The 25000-nt window shown below is 38.7% G+C and overlaps 1 protein-coding gene across 3 annotated transcripts in view; it reads right to left on the bottom strand.

Moving 5' to 3' along the window:
- Positions 1-3117: 3117 nt before the first annotated feature.
- The window catches only part of arhgap44b (Rho GTPase activating protein 44b), a 61712-nt gene continuing 39829 nt past the window's right edge, over positions 3118-25000 (bottom strand). Inside the window, exons 11-22 of one of the 3 annotated variants that reach the window (XM_067429470.1) lie at positions 24391-24502; positions 24119-24200; positions 23953-24033; positions 23584-23697; positions 20914-21005; positions 19404-19584; positions 19214-19231; positions 15086-15277; positions 9088-9203; positions 8345-8686; positions 7229-7270; positions 5827-5964 (exon numbers count right to left, since the gene is read on the bottom strand). In XM_067429470.1, the coding sequence (XP_067285571.1) occupies positions 7263-7270; positions 8345-8686; positions 9088-9203; positions 15086-15277; positions 19214-19231; positions 19404-19584; positions 20914-21005; positions 23584-23697; positions 23953-24033; positions 24119-24200; positions 24391-24502 (1338 nt within the window). In that variant the 3' untranslated portion in view covers positions 5827-5964; positions 7229-7262. Of the gene's footprint in view, positions 5965-7228; positions 7271-8344; positions 8687-9087; positions 9204-15085; positions 15278-19213; positions 19232-19403; positions 19585-20913; positions 21006-23583; positions 23698-23952; positions 24034-24118; positions 24201-24390; positions 24503-25000 lie in introns of all 3 variants that reach the window. The other 2 variants (XM_067429468.1, XM_067429469.1) reach the window with 2 other exon arrangements.

The raw sequence follows: 25000 nt of genomic DNA, 5'->3' as shown, positions 1-25000 counted from the left end.
TGACATTAATGTTTAGCACTCTTATGGAAATATGATAATATTTTGTAATTATAATTTAAATCTGATTAATTTTCTGATTGTTTGTTATAAATCAACATCTCAGGAAAATGCTATGGGGTTTCTAATCAAAATATGACTTTTTGTTACAAAACAGAGCATTGATTTCATAAATGTCCACTGTAGAGGACACCGGGACATAAATCATGTTTATCAGGCATTTTGGAGACACAACAAGTAAATAGGGAAATAAATTACATATCAATATTCCTATGAAATATTACATATTATTATGAAAATGTTGCCAATTATTACTCCCCTTATTACACTTCTTTTTTTCAATACATGTTGCACCAAGAACACAATAATATGCAAATTAGATGCAATATACCGATACATTGTATTGAGTGGGAAAATCCAAGTATGGCCATTTTACTCACATATTGCATTAAGTAAGATGGTATGTCAAAGCATTCAGTTATATCTTTTATAACATAGCTCAGAATCATCTTTAAAAAAAGTTTGTTTTAAAAAAATCCTAAAACTTAAAAATGTATTCGTGAATTAAAAATAAATCCCATTGTTTTTGCCTATTGATGCAATTTCATTTCATTAAATTTTTTTAACAACTGAGTCCTGGTGTCAACTACAGAGGACGTATCATAACATATGAATACAATATAATTTTTAGGGCTGTTTCGAATGCCATTTTTTGAGCTTCGAAGCTTAGGTGGCAATCAATATTGAATATTCGAAGCTTCGGTGGGTGGGGCTAAATATATAATAATAGTGTCGGTTTGCATTTGTATCATCTTTCACGACTTCACGTTTCACTCTTCGGCATCGTAAATGTGTTGCGGCAGACCCAGTGGAGTGCAGTGTTGCATTTGGTGCAATATGATCAGGTGGCACACATTCTCTAAATATTAATAAACATTTAATAATCTTTTAAATAGAACAGTTTCCGGTACGCATTACACGGGCAGGTTTATGCTCCGAAAACGGACAGTGCACAAGTGATACAAAACACAAAGTCTGTTGAGAGCAAGAACTTTAATAAGGTATTAATAACGAACCTTTCTTTAAAACAAATGAATCCCAAAACAGAAATTAAATTAGTAACACACAGTGATTTCAATGAACTGTAAAAAATAAAGAACACGGTAGCATGCTTATAAACAGTTGAATAAGAATAAATGAATTGTTTTTAAAATGACACAAAATGTAATATCTATTACAATTAGTTTTATTCTATATAAGGGATTTATTTTGTCTTATTCTGACTTTTTGTTAATTTAAATCTTTAAAATGCGTGATGCTTTTATTGAAAGCATGTTGCGGTGTTTTTTAAAATTTATTATTATTATTTCAAGCATGAGTGAGAATGAGTCCGCGACGGAAGTCACGTGTTGAAAAAAAAAAAACGAATATTCAAATCTCAAAACTGAAAATCGAATGCCACCTCACCGAACGAATATTCGAATATTCGATTATTCTAGTACAGCCCTAATAATTTTCCAAAAAAATAATCTGTCCATTTGTTTCTTATGCTCTAAACAATTTAATGACATGAAAAAATACAAAATTCTAAAAACTTTTTTTTTCTGGGTCCCCCGTTTTCTCTCAACATGGAGAGCTGTCAGTCAATAAAGGAGAAAACTAAGTTACTTATTTGAGTAAGCAACTTGGATATTTTGCTGTAACTTTAAAAGTAATGTTATTTCTCTCAGAAATGGTTACATTTTGTCTCGACTTCAAACAGACTAGAGTGAATAAAATACATGTACCAATAGAAGTAATTAAAAATGATTGATTTTATTATTGAGCTCACATTCTGATGAAGGATGTTGTTCTTTAAGCATCATGAGACTTTGAACATCCCGTCTCAAATTATTCCAGTTTTCCATTTCAAACACATTTTTGACACACTTCATAAAAAATCAACAAAATGTAAAATAAAAAAAATTGTTCTCTGAGTAAATGACGCCCCGTTGATTTGGCCCCCGTTTGTTCAAGTGTAAATCAAGCATGAAACATAATATAAATAAATAAGAGACGGACAGAAGGAGCGGTGGCGTGACTGAGCATGCTTCATTACTAACACACACACACACACACACTTGTTTGTGACATATGGGGACATTCCATAGGCGTAATGGTTTTTATACTGAACAAACCGCATTTTCTATCCCCTTACACTGGCCCTAAACCCAACCATCACACACACACACACACACACATATATATACACACACACACAGTTCGCTTGCTGACCCAGTCACTCTAATCAGATCAATATGAGACCATGAGTTCACACACACCTTCACACACACATCAAAGCTGATAGTGAATGCAAGATTTCAGGTTAATGGATGGTCTGCTGCATGACAGACCTGAAGTTTGAGCGGCGGATGGTTTGTTGGAGTGTGTGCACTATATATTTCTGTTCTCTAGCGAATATAAAAAGTGCTTTAAACTGAGATGCATGAATGCAAAGCATGCGGCAGATTTACAAACATCCAGTTAAGACTTCGGCGCATCTGTACAAAAACACTCTTTACCTCATCAAACACACACATGATTCTGAACGGCCTTCATTCAAGCTGCACATGCTTGTATTAAATATTTAGGCTAGTTATGATTTTAACTCCCAGTATCAGATCCGAATAAACACATTAGCATATTTAAATCCAGCCCTCGGATTCCGTCTGTGCCTTCTTTAATGGGCTTGTGCCGATAAAACCCCAGTATAAAAGTGGCCAACAAAACCTCCATAATAAAACATCTCTACAGAAAACACCAGCACATTCACATCCAATGAAGATCTGCTCCTCACGGATCTGCTCTCACCCGTTGGGAAAATAAAATCAGAGCATTTAGCTGTAAAATACATGAGAAAACTGAGGAATAAAGACAGTTCTACACCGTGTCCCTGATCCACTAATATACTTCTGGAATAGTGTCAAATTTAGTTTAGGATGGTCCAATAGAAGCTCAGAATAGAGGTGAAATCCTCACACACACACACACACACACGTTTGTTTGTGTGACATATAAGGGACATTACATAGGCGTAATGACTGTACAAACCATATTTTCTATCCCCCTACACTGCCCCTAAATCTAGCCATCACACACACACACACACACACACACACACACACACACACACACACACACACACACACACACACTACCCCTAAACCTACCCATCACAGGAAACATTCTGCATTTTTACTTTCTCATAAAAACTCCTCCTGTGTGATTTATAAGCCTTTTGTAAAGTGGGGCCATGGGTAATGTCCTCATATTTCACCCTCTCCTGTAATACCTGTGTCATACCCATGGCATTATACACACTTGTGTCCGCATATGTCACAAAAACATGCCTCCACACACACACACACACACACACACCATCCCGTACGAGGTAAACTTGTGACTTGGGTTTAATCTCTGTCGCTGTCCTGTCCTCTGAGTCTCAGCAGCTCATTCGCGCGTCTGAATGGTTCCTCCTTCATTCAGATTAGTGTATGTACACGTTTACCAGCATTGTGTCTGAAGCAAAAATAATATTGTCTGTCTGAATATATATATATTTTTTTATATATTTATATCTATATAGCGAGAGAAAGAGATTATATATATTTGACCTTTGATTCTATAGACTATGTACAGGTGTTTGCAGCGGAGGGTGAACAGCATTCACACATGCTAATACTTACAGCAGAGTTTGTGAATTATTATTTATAACATTTATAACACCTTCGCTCGGTCAGTGCAGGGCTCCCAAAGACACGGAAAACCTGGGAAAATCAGGGAGTTTTAACCCTTGGAGGCATGATATCTTCTAGATGAGACATTTCAATCGTTCAGGGAGGAATAGATGATGACCTTTGAGGAGAATATCTACAATATCTGCGACTTCAGTGCTCTCTCAAAATACATCTTTACATTTATTCCTGTTTTAGAACTAGAACCAAACCTTCTCGGTTCACGCATCAAAGGGTTAAAATGTGATTTTTCAGGTCAAAAGTAAAGTGAACATATTTCTTACTAATAACCCACAGTATTTCATTTTTAAAACCCTTTGAATGATTTCGATTTTGAAAATTGTTATCCGGTAATACCTGGGAAAAAGTAATGGATTCATTCAACACGTTCAGAAACGGCCCTCGTTTAGAAAACTGATGTTTTCTGTGATCCGCGGGGTCTCGGCTCACATTTGCGGACAATTTTAACTCGACACGGCACGTTAAAAATCAACATTTCTCAATAGTAAAAATCCTGAAAAGGTCAGTAAGATTTTTCAATTTTTTAAACAAAGAAATTACTGCTTTTATTCAGCAAGGATGCGTTAAAATGATCAAAAGTGACAGTAAAGACATTTATAATGTTACAAAATGATTCTATTGCAAATAAATGCTGTTTTTTAAACTTTCAATTCATCAAAGTATCAAGAATGTGTCACGGTTTTCACAGATCCTCATCTGAGAATGATTAGTGAAGGATCATGTGACTCTGAAGACTGGAGTAATGATGATAAATTCAGCTTTGATCACAGGAATAAATCACACTTTACTGTATATTCACACAGAGAACTGATGATCTACACTGGAGGAATATTATTTTACTGTTTTTTTGATCAGATAAACGCAGCCTTGATGAGCAGAAGAGACTCAGGGTGCGTTCACACTTGTCATGTTTGGTTCGATTAAAACAAACCCTGGTGCGATTGCTCGGTTAGTGCGGTTCATTTAAACACATGTGAACGCTGCCATCCGATCCGAACCAAACAAGCTAAAAGATGGGTCTCTGTCCACTTCCAAGCGAACTCTGGTGCGGTTTGAGTGATATATGAACGCAACACGGACCAAAGACATGTGAACGGACCAAAAACAGGACATGATGTCACAAGATGCGACGCTACAATCAGCTGATTTGACGACGTGGAAAGATCGATCAGTGTGTCCAAAATGAGTAACGTTAACGTTAGAGTGCAAACGTGGAGCAACGAGGAAGAGCCTCATCAATATTTGGTCCGACGAGCGTGTTTCGAAAATGAGAAAAAACGCACAAAAAGCAAACCTGGTTCTTCTCATAAGGACCCGTTAGTCGGTACAGACGACGGAACGGCCGTCTCTTTTGCAGATCTTTATTTCTGCACAACGGAGGAAATCCTGCTGCTGTTTTGAATGTTTTGAACACTTTATGAGCTCTTCATGAGTTCTCAGCTGGTAAAAATAATGCCATATGTACACGCATAAAATAATGGCGTTTAATCCGGCACACAGCGTTGTTCTGAATGTTCGGTAAGCGAGATATTCGTCATATAAGCCGACCAATCAGGTTGTGAGCGTCTCCCTGAGCCTTTGGTTCGGTAACTTTAGGTTCGCTGTTAAAAATGCCAGTGTGAACGCTAAGCGGACCAGGACTATATGCTTTGTTTTTGTTTTTTGGTCCGGACCAAACGAACCGAACTAACCGAACTACAAGTGTGAACGCACCCTCAAAAACAACTTACTGACCTCAAACTTCTGATACATCGGCCTCAAACACACAATCTCCCTCGCGTCAGTCGATGGAAAGCCTGTTAAAATCTCTATAATCACGTCAGACTCTCAGAGATTCAGCCAAACGTACGCTACACCAACTTCAAGGCAAAAGTGCAAGAACTCAGATAAGGCAAATAGAAAACAAACAACATGGACAACCGTAAAAACCTAAAAAACTAAGAAGACGAGTAGATGTCCCGACGTCCGTCCAGATCCAGGCTAATGTCCTATAATGTGTACTATACAACCTCATTTGTGCGGTAAAGGATTTTGGGAGATCCCAGGGGTCATAGGGCGGTGCTCTCAGTCTCCTCCTCCGAATCCAGCAGAGACACAGAGTTCCTGTAGGGGTCGCCAGATCTCCCATCCAGCTCAGCGCTTATTATGGGAAAGTCCAAATCATACCACAAGTCTGGAGGGAAAAACACACCGGACACGAGTCAACAGAGGACAGAAGATGATAGGCAAAAATATGAATTGGCCCAAAAAGTGTAAATGACTGAATTTGTGTTAAATATGCTTCACACACTTTAAAAAAAAATGTTGGTTTAACTTAAAGAAGTAAGTAACCTGGTTGCATACAAATTTTTAGTTTATTGAAAATAAAAATGTGAGTTGATACAATGGAGGAAATTTGTTTAATAAATAGAAACTCAAAATATTATTGTATCTGAACCACATAAAAGTGTGATAAATCATGAAAATCAATCAAAAATAAAACATACAATTACCCAATATGCTTTTTTAATTTTATTATTAAAAAAGTAGTTCACTGCTGTTGTTGCTCCTCCAGGGTATTGCCCCCACATCATTGCCTGCAGCTATAATTTATTCATATGATCAAAGTTGCATTTATATTTATATATTTATTCTTCAGTGTCACATAATCCTTCACAAATCATTCTGATATGAGGATTTGATGCTCAACAAACATTTATGATTATTATTACAGTGTTGAAACTGACATTTTATTTCTCAGGATTCTCTGATGAATAGAAAGTTCAAAAGATTATTTGAAATGGAATCTTAAATGTCTTTCCTTTTAAACAATTTAATGCATCTTTGCTAAATAAAAGTATTAATATCTTTATTACTGACCCCGAACTTGACAATTTTTTTAAATCCTTCTAAAATATTGCTAAATATGATATGAGGTGAAATTTCCCTCCAGTGGCGTAACACTTTAAACAACTTCTCAGAATTGTTATTTGCACCAAAAATGATAATTTACTCACAATCATGTTGTTCAAACCTGTATGGTGATATTATTTGTTCAGTGGAACACAAAATAAATATATTTATGCAACTCACAGTGACTACGATATAAAAATAACAGTCATCCATACTGTATGATGCTATATATATATCATGTGATGCAAACTCATGTTTGACATCATTGATGCATCGTGAAGATATTACTGCAATATTAATATAATATTCAAGGTGCATTTGATGTAAGTGCATGAATCTTTAGAGCGGGTTTTACCCAAACTGGGTTCAATAGGGAACAGTGGAGGGTGTGTGTGTTGATGAAGTGAACACACACGTGAGATGGAGTGTGTGGACGGATCACAGGGACACGCGAGAGCCATGCGGGGCAGGAGCAGGGCAGCGCCATGCGTTAGTGAATGACGGCGGGTGAGTTTACACACACACACACACACACTTCTGCTTACCCTTCTGAGCCAAAGCCCACTGAACCCCACGACCTCACACCGCTGCAAAACAACACAAAACCACCTGAACCCGACAGATGTGATATTACACACACACACACACACACACACACGTGCGTCTCTGTTCTCTTCGGCTCTGTTCCAAAGAGTCGACAGCAAATAAGAGATAATCGTGTCCTTCACAGATAAGGCAATATGATGATATAACTTCTATCTTCAAGTTGGCTCATATAGTTAAAGCAAATATCAGTTAAGAATGTTTCAAAAAATATATACATATAATTATTATACATTTATATATAATAATGTTATATATATTTTTATTTTATTTATCTGTACTGTAAAATAAAATTATATATTTTTTTTAAATACAAGATTTTTTAAATATTATAATAGTAATATTTCTTATTTTATTTAATATTTTATTTAATAATAACATAAATAATAATAATTAGTAATATAATATTATTATTATTTTAGTCATTTTGATATATTAGTTTTTTGGACAAATTATGCACCCTTACGAACACAGATTATTACAATTTAAAACACCATCACCATTTTTTTAAACAGAAGTTGTACTGTAAAATATATATATATTATATACATATATATTTTAAAATAATATTTTACAGTTAAATACTATAATAGTAATATTTCTTGTTTTATTTAATGTTTTATTATTAAAAATAATCATAAAAACAATAATTGTTAGCATTATTATTATATAATCAGAATGTATTTGGCCAAATTGTGCAGCTTTATAAACACCGCACACCTGGAGTTGTAAAGTGCCCCATTATGATATTTTAAAGGTTCTTCATTTTGTTTTTGTCTTGTTTTGGGGAAAAATAACTCACAATGAAGAGAGTTTTTGCTTAAAATAAGATAAATAATCTGCCAATGGGGTGAGAAAAATAATCTTGTTTTCTGTTTGAATTAAGATTATTTCTCTCACCCCATTGGCAGATTATTTATCTTATTTTAAGCAAAAACTCTCTTCATTTGGAGTTATTTTACCCCAAAACAAGACAATAACGTAAAAAGCATAATAGGGGCACTCTGAAATTTCTCACAACTTTACTATTTGTAAGGTGCAAACGTGTCGGTGTTTACCTGTAGACATGCTCTCCGGCGCCGGCAGTCCGTCCAGCAGGCCCGACCCGTGCTCCTGCGGACTCAGACCCGGGCCGGGGGGCTGTGGGGGGGGCAGGTGGGGTCTCTGGCGGGGCGGTTTGGCGGTGGGCCGGGATTTGGGCGGCGGCGGGGACGAGAGCGTGGATGCTGGGGCCATGTGTCCGGGCGAGGGGACCTGCGGGTAACTGAAGCTGTAGAGCGACGGGGGGCTGGGGGGGGTCGGGGACAGACTCACTGGAGACGGACCCGGAGAGAGATCCGACACGCAGCCGGCCGGAGAGAACGGACTCTTCGGAGGGATGGGGGCCAGCTTTCTGGAAACTGAAGGAAAACGTGTTCTAGCATTATATCCTAAACTACATTACACCACGAATTACTTTAGTAAAAGAAACGTTTTTTAAAAAGTACAAAAAAAATTATTAAAAAGTAAAACAAAGTAAAAGTAAAAAAGTATTCTAGCATTATATCCTAAACTACATTATTATTACTTTGTTGAATTACTTTAGTAAAAGAAAAAAAAAGTATTTATAAAAATCGGGGGCGAAAAACCTTTAAAAAAAAGGAAAAAGTTTGACAAACGTTTTTTTTTAAAGTATTCTAGCATTATATCCTAAACTACATTTTAAAACAAATTACTTTAAATGCATGCATACAATGCACAATGCAAATGCATCAATGCATTTCTATTCACTGTCTCTCTCATGCACAGGCTGAACACACACCTTTGCGTAGTGTGTGAGGACTCTGGTCTGAGAGCTGGCTCTGTCCACCAGAGGGAGCTGTTGGTGAGATTCCTCTCTGACCAATCACAGGCGACGGCTCCTTACTCTTCTGAGCGCTGATGACAGAAATGAGCACAGACATCCATTAACTGCACACACACACACACACACGCACGCACAAACACTCGCTCATACTCACAAACACGGACAAACACTGAGACACACACACACGCACACACACACACACGCACGCACGCACAAACACTCACACACACACACACACACACAAACACTCACACTCAGACACACACACACACACACACACACGCACGCACAACGATCACACACTCACACACACACACACACACAAACACACACACACACACATACTCACACACACACACACTCATACTCATACACACACACACACACACACACACACACACACAGACACACTCACAAACACACACTCATACTCACACACACTCTCACACACACACACACACACGCACGCACGCACAAACACACACACATATGCACGCACAAACAGTCACAGACACGCACACACACACACACACAAACGTGCACAAACACACACACACACACGCACACACACTCATACTCACACACACTCTCACACTCACACACACACACGCACGCACAAACACACACACATATGCACGCACAAACAGTCACACACACACACACACACACACACACACACACACACAGACACACTCACAAACACACACTCATACTCACACACACTCTCACACTCACACACACGCACGCACAAACACACACACATATGCACGCACAAACAGTCACACACACGCAAACTCACACACACACACACACGTGCACAAACACACACACACACGCACACTCACACATACACTCATACTCACACAAACTCTCACACTCACACACACACACGCACAAACACTCAAGCACACTCACACACAGACTCAAACACTCACACACTCAGGCACACACACACACACACACACACACACTCATGCACACACACGCGCGCACACACACTCACTCACTCACATGCACACACACACTCAGATGCACGCACACACCCACACAAACACACACACACAGTCACACACCAAAACTGTCACTCACTCACACACACACACACAGACACACACACACACACTCATACTCACACACTCACACATGCACAAACACACACACACACACACACACACACACACACACACACACACACACACACAGTCACACACCAACACTGTCACTCACTCACACACACACTCACACTCACACACACTCACACATGCACAAACACACACTCACACACTCATACTCTCACACACCCACACACACAAAAACACTCACTCACACACACACACACACACACTCATTCTCACACACACATCCATGCACACACACAGACACACACACACACACACACATTTCTAAACATTAAAATGAATTAAACTCCAATCAGAAATCGTGTCGTTTGGTAACAGAAATGAGGTGAATCTGATAGAGACACTTTTTATTTATGAAAAAACAAATAACACATCAATGAAGTGCATGTGAAATAAACATATATATTTAATATCCACGCTGGAGTGGCGGGAGTTCAAACGCAAAGATGAAAAACCCTTAATTAGCCAGCAGGGACTGTAGCTCATTTTAAAGCAGTGCAGGGGGAGATTCAAAGCAAATCTTCAGGGGCATATTAATCATATTCATAACAGAAGAGGCCAAACGTTACTGTACTGATAAAAACATTTACCTAGGCACTCGGAGTCCCCGCTCTCGAGTCGAGGCCCACGGCGGAGCAGCAGAATGGGGGTTAAAGGGCAGGACGAGGGGGGGCTTAATATACACGGGCGGGGGGGGCGCGTGCGGGAGGGGGGGCTCAGTGGGATTGGGGTTGGAGTTAATGTCCAGAGAGGCGGAGCAATGGAGGAGCGGAGGCGGGCTATAAACGGACCAGCGGGAAAACACCAGAGGAGGGACGGATTCGGGAGCGGAGGGACGAGCTCGAGAGTGAAGGAGTGAAGAAGAGGAGGAGGAGGAGGAAGAGGAGGAGGGGGGGAAGGGGTATGGGGGCGGCGGCCTATCCTCCTCAGGGGAGGGGCCAGCGAGGCAGGAGTCCGGCCAATTGGACGACGCCTCGTCAGAGCTGCAAAGATTTTCAAGGTTGACAGATAAAAAAGGGGAACTCTTGGGCCTGAGGCGTCTGTGGGAGTCAGCGCTCAGGAGGATCAATCCGTTCAGCTCCATCAACAGCCTTACACTCATCACTTCAATTTATCATTATATTTAATCATATTGATACGTATTCATTCATTAAATAATTATTAAAAATGGGATTATTTATTTACAATTAATTAATAAATTAATACAAATATTTAATCATTCATTTTAGAAATATTAAAGTAATATATAATAGTAAATATTAAATATTTTATATTTCTTCATCATTGATTTAATGATAGTCAAATTAATATTTATGCATAACAATTTACATTAATAACTAATAAATATGATTAAACATTAATAATTAAAATAGTGTTATTAATATATATTACTATGTGATTATTTATTAATTTACTATTAATAGATATTAATAAAAATAATCAGAATTGATTTCAGAAATATTAATTAATAACAATAATTAATTGCAATTAAACAAATAGTAAATAATAAAAATATTAATAATTAAAATTAATATGTATTAATAATAACAAATCATATATTAATTTTTTTTATACAAATGTATATATTATTAATTAATTCTAATTAAATTAATTAACCACAAACAATACATTCTCAAAACAAAAATAATTAAAATCACATTTTTATATTAATTATATAAATTATTAAAATATTATATATTAAATATAAATATATCCATATATACATAATATTATAATAATAGTAATTACGTTTAGAAATGCGTATTATTATGGATAATCAATTGATTGTAATTTAACAAATAGTAAATATTAAAAATATTAATAATTAATTATTTATTTTTAAATAATTTACTTAATTATATTCCATATAAATTATAACTTAACTAAATTACTGCTAACTTAATTACTTAATAATTAATAATAAGTATCAATCATTTTAGCATAATATAATGGCTATAAATGTATATGTGCACTTTTTTTTATTGCTTTTGTTTTTTCTAACTGCGTTAATCCACTCTATCATTTTCCACAAATATTATGGAGAGAGTGTAAGTTTTGAACCCAGAGCATTCCTTTAAAATATTCATGACACACACACACACGCACACACACACACACAGCAGTGAATAAAACACAAGGCCTGTCTGATGATGAGCTGAACATGTGTCACACATACATGTGCATTCTGACATATCTAGGATCATAAAGTAATATATAATCAGGATTCAGACTGCCACAAAGCAACAGTTCAAGCGGAGAATAATAACTTATCATAATCATACAGGTTAGGAATAACACGAGCTGGACAGTCCCTCAGCTCATTCACTCGAGTCCTGTCCTGAAGTTCACTGTTTGAGTCTCTGTGCTTTACTGGAGTATTATTTTTTCTGTAATCTTCTGACTTTAACTTCACTCCATCTGAAAGACAAATATCGTCCTCTTTACTCCACTACATTTCTATCAAGGTCCTCGAAGTGGAAAGTCGTTTCTGTCGCAGCTTTGAAAGTCAGTGGATGATTTTTTTCTTCTTTAAAGGGTCATGAAACCCCCTGTTTCAGCAGCAGTCAGTTCTCACCACATTTTTGAAAATGCTATAAAAGCGGGCGTGGTTTAGCGGCGGAGTGCAGATCAATCAGTTTTATTTCGCTCTCATTAAAAGCATCAAAGCTACCTACAAATGCAAGCTGCAAATAACCATTACGTTACATGCAACACAATTTAATTAATGCACAGCCATTGTTCTCTGCTTTGAAAATATATGTCAACAAGCTGTTATTTAACTTTGATAACTTCTGAGGCTAATTTTGTGGCGTTATGTGCCGTTTGGGCTGTTAAATAGCCGTGAAGAGCGGTTACACTCACAGCGGGACAAATTGCGCGTGCGTGTGTGTGTGTGTGTGTGAAGACTCAGGATCTATCGAAAAGAACGCAGGCAACGCAGACACTCATACAAAGCGGGAAAAAACACTCGTTTTTGATCCATTAAAGGGTTACTTCAGCAATTAGCATATGGCTTTGTATCAGTAGAAACCCTGGAGTATATTCAAATGATTGTGCTTTCCCCCCTCATATCCCCCTGAGACAAGAGATTTATGCATTTTATTTCTGGAAAAATTCCTCTCGTGACGCAAATTGACGATATTTGCGTCACGAGAGGAATGATTGCCCAAAGGCTAAAGACTACAGCCAGCAGAGGGAGACATTTCCTCATGTTTTGAACCCGCTCATGAGGATGGAGATCACACTCACAGCTCAGCTCAGCTACAGGCACTCATTTAAACGGATGCTAAGCAATGTAAGTGTTTTAACTTCTCAAATTAATTTATATGAAAGTTAAGCTTCCAAAGGCATGAACTGAAAACGCGTTGTGAATGTATGCCGCGAATGTGGTCGCGATTACCTCAGCTCTCATCACGAGAGCTCATCAGCTCATTTATGACGTTAAATGTAATCTGACTCCTAATCTGAGTCTGCTGTGAGACTCACGCGGCAACTCGATCGTTATATTGAACAGACACGTTCAGTATTTAATTGTAGGAACTCAGTCACAGTAATCCAGTAGCGGTGGCTGTGGGAGTGGCCTCACAGGGCAGTGAAGCATTCTGGGAATTGTAGTCGTTCATCCCCATGAGACAAAAATACATTTTCTGTCTTTTCTCAGTCTAGAAGGCACCAAATTAAAAAATAATTTCACATTTCTACTACATTGATGACCCAGTTTAAATACAGATTCATCTTCCCAGCCCTGAAGTACTCCTTTAATGCATCTCTCACTTGCCGCTGCGTCAGTCAGAGGAAAATGCCTGTCAAACGCGTGCTGTCATGAATTAAGCAACTCGTCTTCTTATAGGATAAAGACACGCAGTCTAGTGAATAATTATGAGACAGCGATGAGTCATCGCCGTACTATAGTACAAGAAACCGCCACAACCTATGACGTTGACATGAATATGAATGTAAACCAGGAAGTTGAAAATAGAGCAAAAAGGCTTAAAATGAACTACTTGTCTCCCACATTCAAAACTAACAGATGGTAACATTGTCTTCCATGATGTTCAACACACATACTTCTGTTAAAATCTCAGAAAAGGGTTTAGGGCTTCATGACCCTTTAAAAGGTGTTTGGGTTTTTGCAGAAAGCCTTTCAGGAATCACTCTTGTAGAGTCTCGTGAAGTTCAATGATTTCACAGCATTTATTAAACACTGATTTATAGTTTAGAGCAAAATGGAAGAAGACGGATGTCCAAATGCTCATTTAGTGGAGTATTGACATAAACAAAGTTGATTCTGTCTTCAGTGAAGGTGAACAGTGTGAGAATATCAGATGTGTATCAGTGTATTGGATCCGTGCATTCGGCCTTAAAGTGACAGCAGCTTTGTAACTTTTCTACAAGTATTTAAATGAGTTTAAGTTAGTCGTCTGCTAGTGTGTCAGATGGAGCGTCACTGACTGGCTTAAACCATGATGGCATAATGTGCATTTATACAACTATAATACAATAATGCGGCGACATAAAGAAGGACATTTACTTTTGATACTTAAGTACTTTTGAAAACAAATACTTCTGTACTTTTACTCCAGTAAAAATCTGTTTTTACAACTTTCACTTGTAACGAGGTAATATTTGACCAGCAGTACTGTTACTTTTTCTCAAGTAATGAAGTTGTGTACTTTGTCCACCTCTGAGATTATAACTGAATTATGTTAATATTCATGATGTCCACAGCTAGCTGAATTTAAAGGGGCAGAAGTCATGTGATCTCACAGCATTACATCATGTGCACTGGATTCCTATTGGTCGCCTCGGTTTACCTGGTCCTATCGCCGCAGATGGGGGGCGGAGTCTGCGAGGGGGAGGCGGAGACATCGGTTGCTTGCTCGGGGTTCAGCGCATCAAACGGCGGCGCGGGCGGATGAACGCTGGGTGGAGTCGACGAGCTTTTACGGGACGACGAGGAGCCTCTCCGAGAAACCCAGGAAGTGTCCATCACTCGCACTCCCATACTGCAATGGGGCAGACACACGGCCAATCAGATCCCTCGAAACAAGAGCATGTCAGCCTAGGAACGCACTACAGTTCAAAAGTTTGGGATCAGAAAGATTTTTAAATCTTCAGCAATGATGCATTAACTTAATAAAAAAGTGACCATAAAGAGCAACCTATAGACAGGAACATTATACACCATTGCTTAGTGTTCTCAAGTTCAACAGTTTTGGGAAAAGATTTTAGACTTATTGTCACTGGTTTTGAAACAAAATGCTTCTATATGTCCTAAACTTTGTATACTAAATATGTTTCCTGTAACTTGCACATTACCCAGTTCAGGTAAGAAAATATTGATTTTCTGTTTATTACAAGCAAAACTCACAGTAGCACACCCTGTGTGTGTGTAGCAAGTCCTAGTTTTAAACAATGGTAACAGGAACTGTCTAACTGCTTGGCTTTGGAAAAACTTGCATGTATTGTTAAGGGAAAACCTGAAAAGATTTACAACGTATGGAAACCTTTTATGGAACTTTTGAAGGAAGCCGATCTTAATAGTCTGTTTTCGGTGTAAAATGGCTTAACATGCATCAGGTGTTATGATAATAATGTACTATTTTTTTAGTTTTTTTTTGTGATGTTTTCAAAATCAATAAATACAGTGTTGAAAAAAAGTGACAATAAAGAAATTATATATTAATTATTTAAATATTATCTATATATGTTTATATATTATTTAATTTAAGTGTTTTTTATATTATATATATATATATATATATATATATATATATATATATAAATTATATAAATAATTAATATATTTTAATATAATTAATTAATATTAATAAATATGAATACACGTAATAATAGTAATTAATTTTAGAAATATTTATTAATATCAATAATTAATTGATTGCAATAAAACAAATATATATAAATATATAATTGTAACATGTGATGTCATCGTCTCCTGTGTTTTTCCCCCTGGTTTTCTGTTTTGTCACATGTTCCTTTGGGTGCGTCTCAATCAGCTCCCTAGTTCAGTTTTCAGGGCACTGATCAGGGAGTCAGCCCATTGACTTATGTCCTGATCAGTGCCCTGACTAGTGAACTAGGGAGCTGATTGAGACGCACCCTCAGTTTCAGTTTCCCGCCTCAGTTCAGCTCCCGCGGCTGTTAAGTAATGTCAGCTGTGTACCATCATCGGTTCCACCTGTCCCCCTCGTTAGCCCTGTCTATTTAGTTCCCTCATGTTCATTCCTTCCTTGTCCGGTCTCCGTTATACATACGTTGTTGTTGTTCATGTTTCGAGAGTGTTCTATGTTTCTGGTGAAGTGAAGTATATCGTTAATAAAGAGTCTTTGAGTTAGGAAGTCTTGGTATCTCCTTCCTTGGGACAACAAACTGTAACAATTATACATATTATATTGTAAATATATTATACATATTATATTACACTATATATTCATTATTAAAATAGTATATACATTACATTTAAAATATAAATATTAATTGTTGATTATATTAATTAATTAATTTGCAATTAATCCGCGCAGAATTAATAATATATTTAATATTATATTTAATATTAAATATAATATTTATTATATTTATATTAATAAATATTAACACATACAGTCTTGTTCAAAATAATAGCAGTACAATGTGACTAACCAGAATAATCAAGGTTTTTAGTATATTTTTTATTGCTACGTGGCAAACAAGTTACCAGTAGGTTCAGTAGATTCTCAGAAAACAAATGAGACCCAGCATTCATGATATGCACGCTCTTAAGGCTGTGCAATTGGGCAATTAGTTGAAAGGGGTGTGTTCAAAAAAATAGCAGTGTGGCATTCAATCACTGAGGTCATCAATTTTGTGAAGAAACAGGTGTGAATCAGGTGGCCCCTATTTAAGGATGAAGCCAACACTTGTTGAACATGCATTTGAAAGCTGAGGAAAATGGGTCGTTCAAGACATTGTTCAGAAGAACAGCGTACTTTGATTAAAAAGTTGATTAGAGAGGGGAAAACCTATAAAGAGGTGCAAAAAATGATAGGCTGTTCAGCTAAAATGATCTCCAATGCCTTAAAATGGAGAGCAAAACCAGAGAGACGTGGAAGAAAACGGAAGACAACCATCAAAATGGATAGAAGAATAACCAGAATGGCAAAGGCTCAGCCAATGATCACCTCCAGGATGATCAAAGACAGTCTGGAGTTACCTGTAAGTACTGTGACAGTTAGAAGACGTCTGTGTGAAGCTAATCTATTTTCAAGAATCCCCCGCAAAGTCCCTCTGTTAAAAAAAGGCATGTGCAGAAGAGGTTACAATTTGCCAAAGAACACATCAACTGGCCTAAAGAGAAATGGAGGAACATTTTGTGGACTGATGAGAGTAAAATTGTTCTTTTTGGGTCCAAGGGCCACAGGCAGTTTGTGAGACGACCCCCAAACTCTGAATTCAAGCCACAGTACACAGTGAAGACAGTGAAGCATGGAGGTGCAAGCATCATGATATGGGCATGTTTCTCCTACTATGGTGTTGGGCCTATTTATCGCATACCAGGGATCATGGATCAGTTTGCATATGTTAAAATACTTGGGGTCATGTTGCCCTATGCTGAAGAGGACATGCCCTTGAAACGGTTGTTTCAACAAGACAATGACCCAAAACACACTAGTAAACGGACAAAGTCTTGGTTCCAAACCAACAAAATTAATGTTATGGAGTGGCCAGCCCAATCTCCAGACCTTAATCCAATTGAGAACTTGTGGGGTGATATCAAAAATGCTGTTTCTGAAGCAAAACCAAGAAATGTGAATGAATTGTGGAATGTTGTTAAAGAATCATGGAGTGGAATAACAGCTGAGAGGTGCCACAAGTTGGTTGACTCCATGCCACACAGATGTCAAGCAGTTTTAAAAAACTGTGGTCATACAACTAAATATTAGTTTAGTGATTCACAGGATTGCTAAATCCCAGAAAAAAAAAATGTTTGTAAAAAAATGGTTTTGAGTTGGTACAGTCAAAGGTAGACACTGCTATTTTTTTGAACACACCCCTTTCAACTAATTGCCCAATTGCACAGCCTTAAGAGCGTGCATATCATGAATGCTGGGTCTCATTTGTTTTCTGACAATCTACTGAACCTACTGGTAACTTGTTTGCCACGTAGCAATAAAAAATATACTAAAAACCTTGATTATTCTGGTTAGTCACATTGCACTGCTATTATTTTGAACAAGACTGTATAATAAGAATAATAAGAATAAGAATAGTAATTAATTTTAGAACTATTTATTCATATCAAATTAATTGAATATAATGAAACAAATAGTAAATATAAAAAATATATAACTAATATTAACTAATTTATTAAATTAATCAAAACTGAAAATGAAGACATTTATAATGTTACAAAAGATTGTATTTCAGATAAACGCTGTTATTTTGAACTTTCTATTCATCAAAGAATCCTGAAAATAGTGCGTCACAGTTTCCACAAAAAAATGAACTGTGTTCAACTCTGATAATAATCCTAAATGTGTTGATCATCAGATCCTCATCTGAGAATGATTAGTGAAGGATCATGTGACTCTGAAGACTGGAGTAATGATGATAAATTCAGCTTTGATCACAGGAATAAATCACACTTTACTGTATATTCACACAGAGAACAGATGATCTACACTGGAGGAATATTACACTGCTTTACTGGAGTTATGAGCAGATAAACACAGCCTTGGTGAGCAGGAGACATGACTTTAAAAACTTACCAACCCCAAACTTTTGAAATACTCTTAAAACATTGTAATATGCCATAATTCCTGTCACTCATAAAACACTGATGTTCTTTATCAACGTTCCTCACGAGCTGCCAGGAAGAAACACAACAGAATGAGCATGTTAGCAGAGAGTCTGACACAAAGGAAGAGACAGAAGCGTCACCGTACCTTTGGATCTTCCTAATGCTGCATTAGTGGAGTAAAAGCAGAAGCATGAGTGATTCAAACCCACAGTGAGGAGAGGACACTTTACACACACACACACACACACACACACACACACACACACACACACACACACACACACACACACACACAAACACACACACACACACACACACACACACACTGGACGGACCCGTCTTTCTTGTAGAACTCCAGCATCATGTTGTCGGTGGCGACGCTGAGGGGCCTCCTGCTCTGGTCCGGCTGTCTGCGCTCTGATTGGTCCATGTCAGGAGACGGCATGGAGTTGTAGTTGGCGTTGTGATTGGTGTGGACGGGGCTGCCGTAGTTGCCCGTGACATTGAACTCAATCTCTGCAAACACAGAAGCGTTTTACATTAGGAAATGTATGTTACATAATTCAGGCATGCACTATATTGCCAGAAGTGTTGTGCCGCCTCTACACACACATAACAAGAGCTTCCCATTGTTAATCCGTAGGGTTTAATCTGGAGTCGGCCCACCCTCTCTAACAGCTCCAGCTCTTCTGGGAAGGCTTTCCTCAAGGTTTAGGAGTGTGTTTACGGGGATTTTTGCCCATTCTTCTAGAAGCTCATTTGTGAGGTCAGGCACTGATGTTGGACGAGAAGGCCTGGCTCTCAGTCTCTGCTCTAATTCATCCCAAAGCTGTTCTATCGGGTTGAGCTCAGGACTCTGAGCAGGCCAGTCCAGTTCCTCCACACCAAACTCCTCATCCATGTCTTTATGGAGCGACGCTTTGTGCACTGGAGCGCAGTCATGCTGGGACAGGAAGGGGCCGTCCACAAACTATTCCCATAAAGTCGGGAGCATGAAATTGTCCAAAATGTCTTGGTGAATCATTAAGAGTTCCTTTCACTGGAACTAAGGGGCCAACACCTGAAAAACAACCCCACCCCATTATCCCCCTCCACCAAACTTTACACTTGGCAGAATGCAGTCAGGCAAGTCCCGTTCTCCAGGCGACCGCCAAACCCAGACTCGTCCATGGGATTGTCAGACTGAAGCATGATTGTTCATTCAGAGAACACGTCTCACTGCTCTAGAGTCCAGTGGCGGCTGCTTTACTCCACTGCATCCCAGGCTTTGCATTGCTCTTGGTGATGTAAGGCTTGGATGAGCTGCTCGGCCATGGAAACCCATTCCATGAAGCTCTCTACGCTGTTCTTGAGCTCATCTGAAGGCCACAGAAGTCTGGAGGTCTGGAGCTGTTGACTCTGCAGAAAGTTGGTGACTTCTGCGCACCGTGACCCTCAGCATGCGCTGACCCCGCTCTGGGATTTAACACTTCGTGGCTGAGTTGCTGTTGTTCCCAATGGCTTCCACTTTGTTCTAATCCCACTAACAGTTGAGCGTGGAATATTTAGTAGTGAGGAAATGTCAGGAATGGACTTATTGCACAGGTGTCAGCCTATCACGGCCCCACGCTTGAGTTCACTGAGCTCCTGAGAGCGACCCATTCTTTCACTAATGTGTGTAGAAGCGTCAGCAGGCCGAGAGCTGGAGTTATACACCTGTGGCCATGAAGAGATTGAACACCTGAACTCAGTGATTTAGAGGAGCGGCCCAATACTAATGGCAATATAGTGTACATACAGTGATATTTAGCACGTCTATAATAATAACCAAGCTTCATGGTTTTGTTATCTATTATAGGATCTCACCTCCAGGGAAGAACCAATCAGCATGCTGGATAATCGGCTCAATGATCCCGACTATCTGCAGCGAGACTGTGGTCATCATCTCTGTGATGTTCCTGAGAGAAACCACACAGACGAGTGAGAAGACAAGCTGAAGTGTGTGTGAAGAGGCTGAAGTGTGTGTAAAGAGGCTGAAAGTGTGTGAAGAAGCTGAAGCGTGTGTAAAGATGCTGAAGGTGTGTGTAAAGATACTGAAGGTGTGTGTAAAGATGCCGAAGGTGTGTGTAAAGATGCCGAAGGTGTGTGTAAAGATGCCGAAGGTGTGTGTAAAGATGCCGAAGGTGTGTGTAAAGATGCCGAAGGTGTGTGTAAAGATGCCGAAGGTGTGTGTAAAGATGCCGAAGGTGTGTGTAAAGAAGCTGAAGGTGTGTGTAAAGATGCTGAAGGTGTGTGTAAAGATGCTGAAGGTGTGTGTAAAGATGCCGAAGGTGTGTGTAAAGATGCCGAAGGTTTGTGTAAAGATGCCGAAGGTGTGTGTAAAGATGCTGAAGGTGTGTGTAAAGATTCTGAAGGTGTGTGTAAAGATGCTGAAGGTGTGTGAAAAGATGCTGAAGGTGTGTGTACAGATGCTAAGGTGTGTGTAAAGATGCTGAAGGTGTGTGTAAAGATGCTGAAGGTGTGTGTAAAGATGCTGAAGGTGTGTGTAAAGATGCTGAAGGTGTGTGAAAAGATGCTGAAGGTGTGTGTACAGATGCTAAGGTGTGTGTAAAGATGCTGAAGGTGTGTGTAAAGATGCTGAAGCTGTGTGTAAAGATGCTGAAGGTGTGTGTAAAGACGCCGAAGGTGTGTGTAAAGATGCTGAAGCTGTGTGTAAAGATGCTGAAGGTGTGTGTAAAGACGCTGAAGGTGTGTGTAAAGATGCTGAAGGTGTGTGTAAAGATGCTGAAGATGTGTGTAAAGATGCTGAAGGTATGTGAAAAGATGCTGAAGGTGTGTGTACAGATGCTATGGTGTGTGTAAAGATGCTGAAGGTGTGTGAAAAGATGCTGAAGGTGTGTGTAAAGATACTAAAGGTGTGTGTAAAGATACTAAAGGTGTGTGTAAAGATGCTGCAGGTGTGTGTAAAGATGCTGAAGGTGTGTGTAAAGATGCTAAAGGTGTGTATAAAGATGCTGAAGGTGTGTGTAAAGATACTAAAGGTGTGTGTAAAGATGCTGAAGGTGTGTGTAAAGATACTAAAGGTGTGTGTAAAGATACTAAAGGTGTGTGTAAAGATGCTGCAGGTGTGTGTAAAGATGCTGAAGGTGTGTGTACAGATGCTGAAGGTGTGTGTAAAGATGCTAAAGGTGTGTATAAAGATGCTGAAGGTGTGTGTAAAGATACTAAAGGTGTGTGTAAAGATACTAAAGGTGTGTGTAAAGATGCTGAAGGTGTGTGTAAAGATACTAAAGGTGTGTGTAAAGATACTAAAGGTATGTGTACAGATGCTAAGGTGTGTGTAAAGATGCTGAAGGTATATGAAAAGATGCTGAAGGTGTGTATAAAGATGCTGAAGGTGTGTGTAAAGATGCTGAAGGTATGTGAAAAGATGCTGAAGGTGTGTATAAAGATGCTGAAGGTGTGTGTAAAGATGCTGAAGGTGTGTATAAAGATGCTGAAGGTGTGTATTAAGATGCTGAAGGTGTGTATAAAGATGCTGAAGGTGTGTGTAAAGATGCTGAAGGTGTGTATAAAGATGCTGAAGGTGTGTATAAAGATGCTGAAGGTGTGTGTAAAGATGCTGAAGGTGTGTGTAAAGATGCTGAAGGTGTGTATAAAGATGCTGAAGGTGTGTATAAAGATGCTGAAGGTGTGTGTAAAGATGCTGAAGGTGTGTATAAAGATGCTGAAGGTGTGTATAAAGATGCTGAAGGTGTGTGTAAAGATGCTGAAGGTGTGTATAAAGATGCTGAAGGTGTGTGTAAAGATGCTGAAGGTATGTGAAAAGATGCTGAAGGTGTGTATAAAGATGCTGAAAGTGTGTGAAAAGATGCTGAAGGTGTGTATAAAGATGCTGAAGGTGTGTGTAAAGATGCTGAAGGTGTGTGTAAAGATGCTGAAGGTGTGTGTAAAGATACTAAAGGTGTGTGTAAAGATGCTGCAGGTGTGTGTAAAGATGCTGAAGGTGTGTGTACAGATGCTGAAGGTGTGTGTAAAGATACTAAAGGTGTGTGTAAAGATGCTGAAGGTGTGTGTACAGATGCTGAAGGTGTATGTAAAGATGCTAAAGGTGTGTGTAAAGATGCTGAAGGTGTATGTAAAGATGCTGAAGGTGTGTGTAAAGATACTAAAGGTGTGTGTAAAGATGCTGCAGGTGTGTGTACAGATGCTGAAGGTGTGTGTACAGATGCTGAAGGTGTGTGTAAAGATGCTGAAGGTGTGTGTAAAGATGCTGAAGGTGTGTGTAAAGATGCTGAAGGTGTGTGTAAAGATGCTGAAGGTGTGTGTAAAGATGCTGAAGGTGTGTGTAAAGATGCTGCAGGTGTGTGTACAGATGCTGAAGGTGTGTGTACAGATGCTGAAGGTGTGTGTAAAGATGCTGAAGGTGTGTGTAAAGATGCTGAAGGTGTGTGTAAAGATGCTGAAGGTGTGTGTAAAGATGCTGAAGGTGTGTGTAAAGATGCGGAAGTGTGTGAAGAAGCGCCGCCCGCTCACCCGTCCGCTCGCGCCCACAGCAGGTTCGGCCCCAGGACGATCGCAATGTTTCCTGGGCTCATCTTATTATAATCTTGATACTCGTTCAGCTTGGCAAGAAATTTAATCAAATACCTGGAAATGAAACCGTGAAACATGACCGCCTGAAATCTGACAGCAAAAACAGTTTATTAAACTTAATGAGATTAGTAAAAAAAAGTGTTTAAAAAAAAAGAAAGATATACAGTTATGTGAGAAACAGAATGTGTTTGTATGTGTGTATGTGAGAGAGAGTGTGTGTGTGTGAGTATATATATATATATATATAAAAAGTTCAAAGTCATATACTAATATACTATATATGAGTAACTGTGGGATCTTTGGACTCACTTGAAGTTGTTGCTGTTTGCAGTGGGCAGCCTCTCACAGGTGGATAACAGCGCCTGCAGACGCATGTCCTGATCCGCAATACTAACACACACACACGCACACACTCCTGAATAACTCCACCAGCACACCAACCATCAGAAACTGTTCTTGATGATTATTGACTCACTTTGATGCCTGAATCCACTCCTCATACAGGTCAAAGGTCAGCAGGGGCTCGGGCAGCTCGCGCAGGTATGACTTCAGAGCACCTGAAACGGCCACAGAAACACAATGAGCCGCGATCAATAATATAAATATATATATATATATAATAAAGAGAAATACCTGCATGGTCAGGATTAGCTAATGCTTCAGAACGAGTGTGTGTGTGTGTGTGTGTGTGTGTGTGTGTGTGTGTGTGTGTGTGTGTGTGTGTGTGTGTGTGTGTGTAAAGCTCACCTGCAATCGCATGCGGATCCGCAGAATATTCCTGAAAGTCCAGAACGCCGCAGTCCAATGATGCCTTCAGCTTCTTCAGCTTCGAGGCAGACGGAGCGACTCGGAACAAACCCTGACACACACGCACACGCACACGCACACGCACACAAACACACACACACACAAACACAATATGCCCCATTTTAATAAAATTATATGAATGTACACAACAATTAACACATTATTTTGAAACAGGAATTCTGGAATATTTGGAGCTAATGAAAATAATATAAATCATAAGAATAAAATATTAAAAAATAAAAATAAATTTCAAAAATAACTACTAAAAAATATGTAACATGTTATTTGTTTAGCTACATGCTGTGGAATATATTGTAATATATTATATATAAATGAACGGGTCTTTATCATTGCTGAAGTGAGCCACAATACGATCACAAATGAACAAACAAGCCAACATGACACACGAGCATAGTCAAGCAAAAGCAGCATATATTAGTTCTCCACTAATGTCCGTCCTGTGTGTCGTGTGTTTGAATAATGACGTGCACTGAGCCTCTCTTCTCACCATCATTATTAGACACGCCTCTTACTGCTGATTGGCTCACTC

The sequence above is a fragment of the Pseudorasbora parva genome, chromosome 21 (assembly GCF_024679245.1).
Source record: "Pseudorasbora parva isolate DD20220531a chromosome 21, ASM2467924v1, whole genome shotgun sequence".
Taxonomy (NCBI): Eukaryota; Metazoa; Chordata; class Actinopteri; order Cypriniformes; family Gobionidae; genus Pseudorasbora; species Pseudorasbora parva.
Note: the sequence above shows the minus strand (reverse complement) of the source record. Positions and strands in the feature narration are given on the sequence as shown.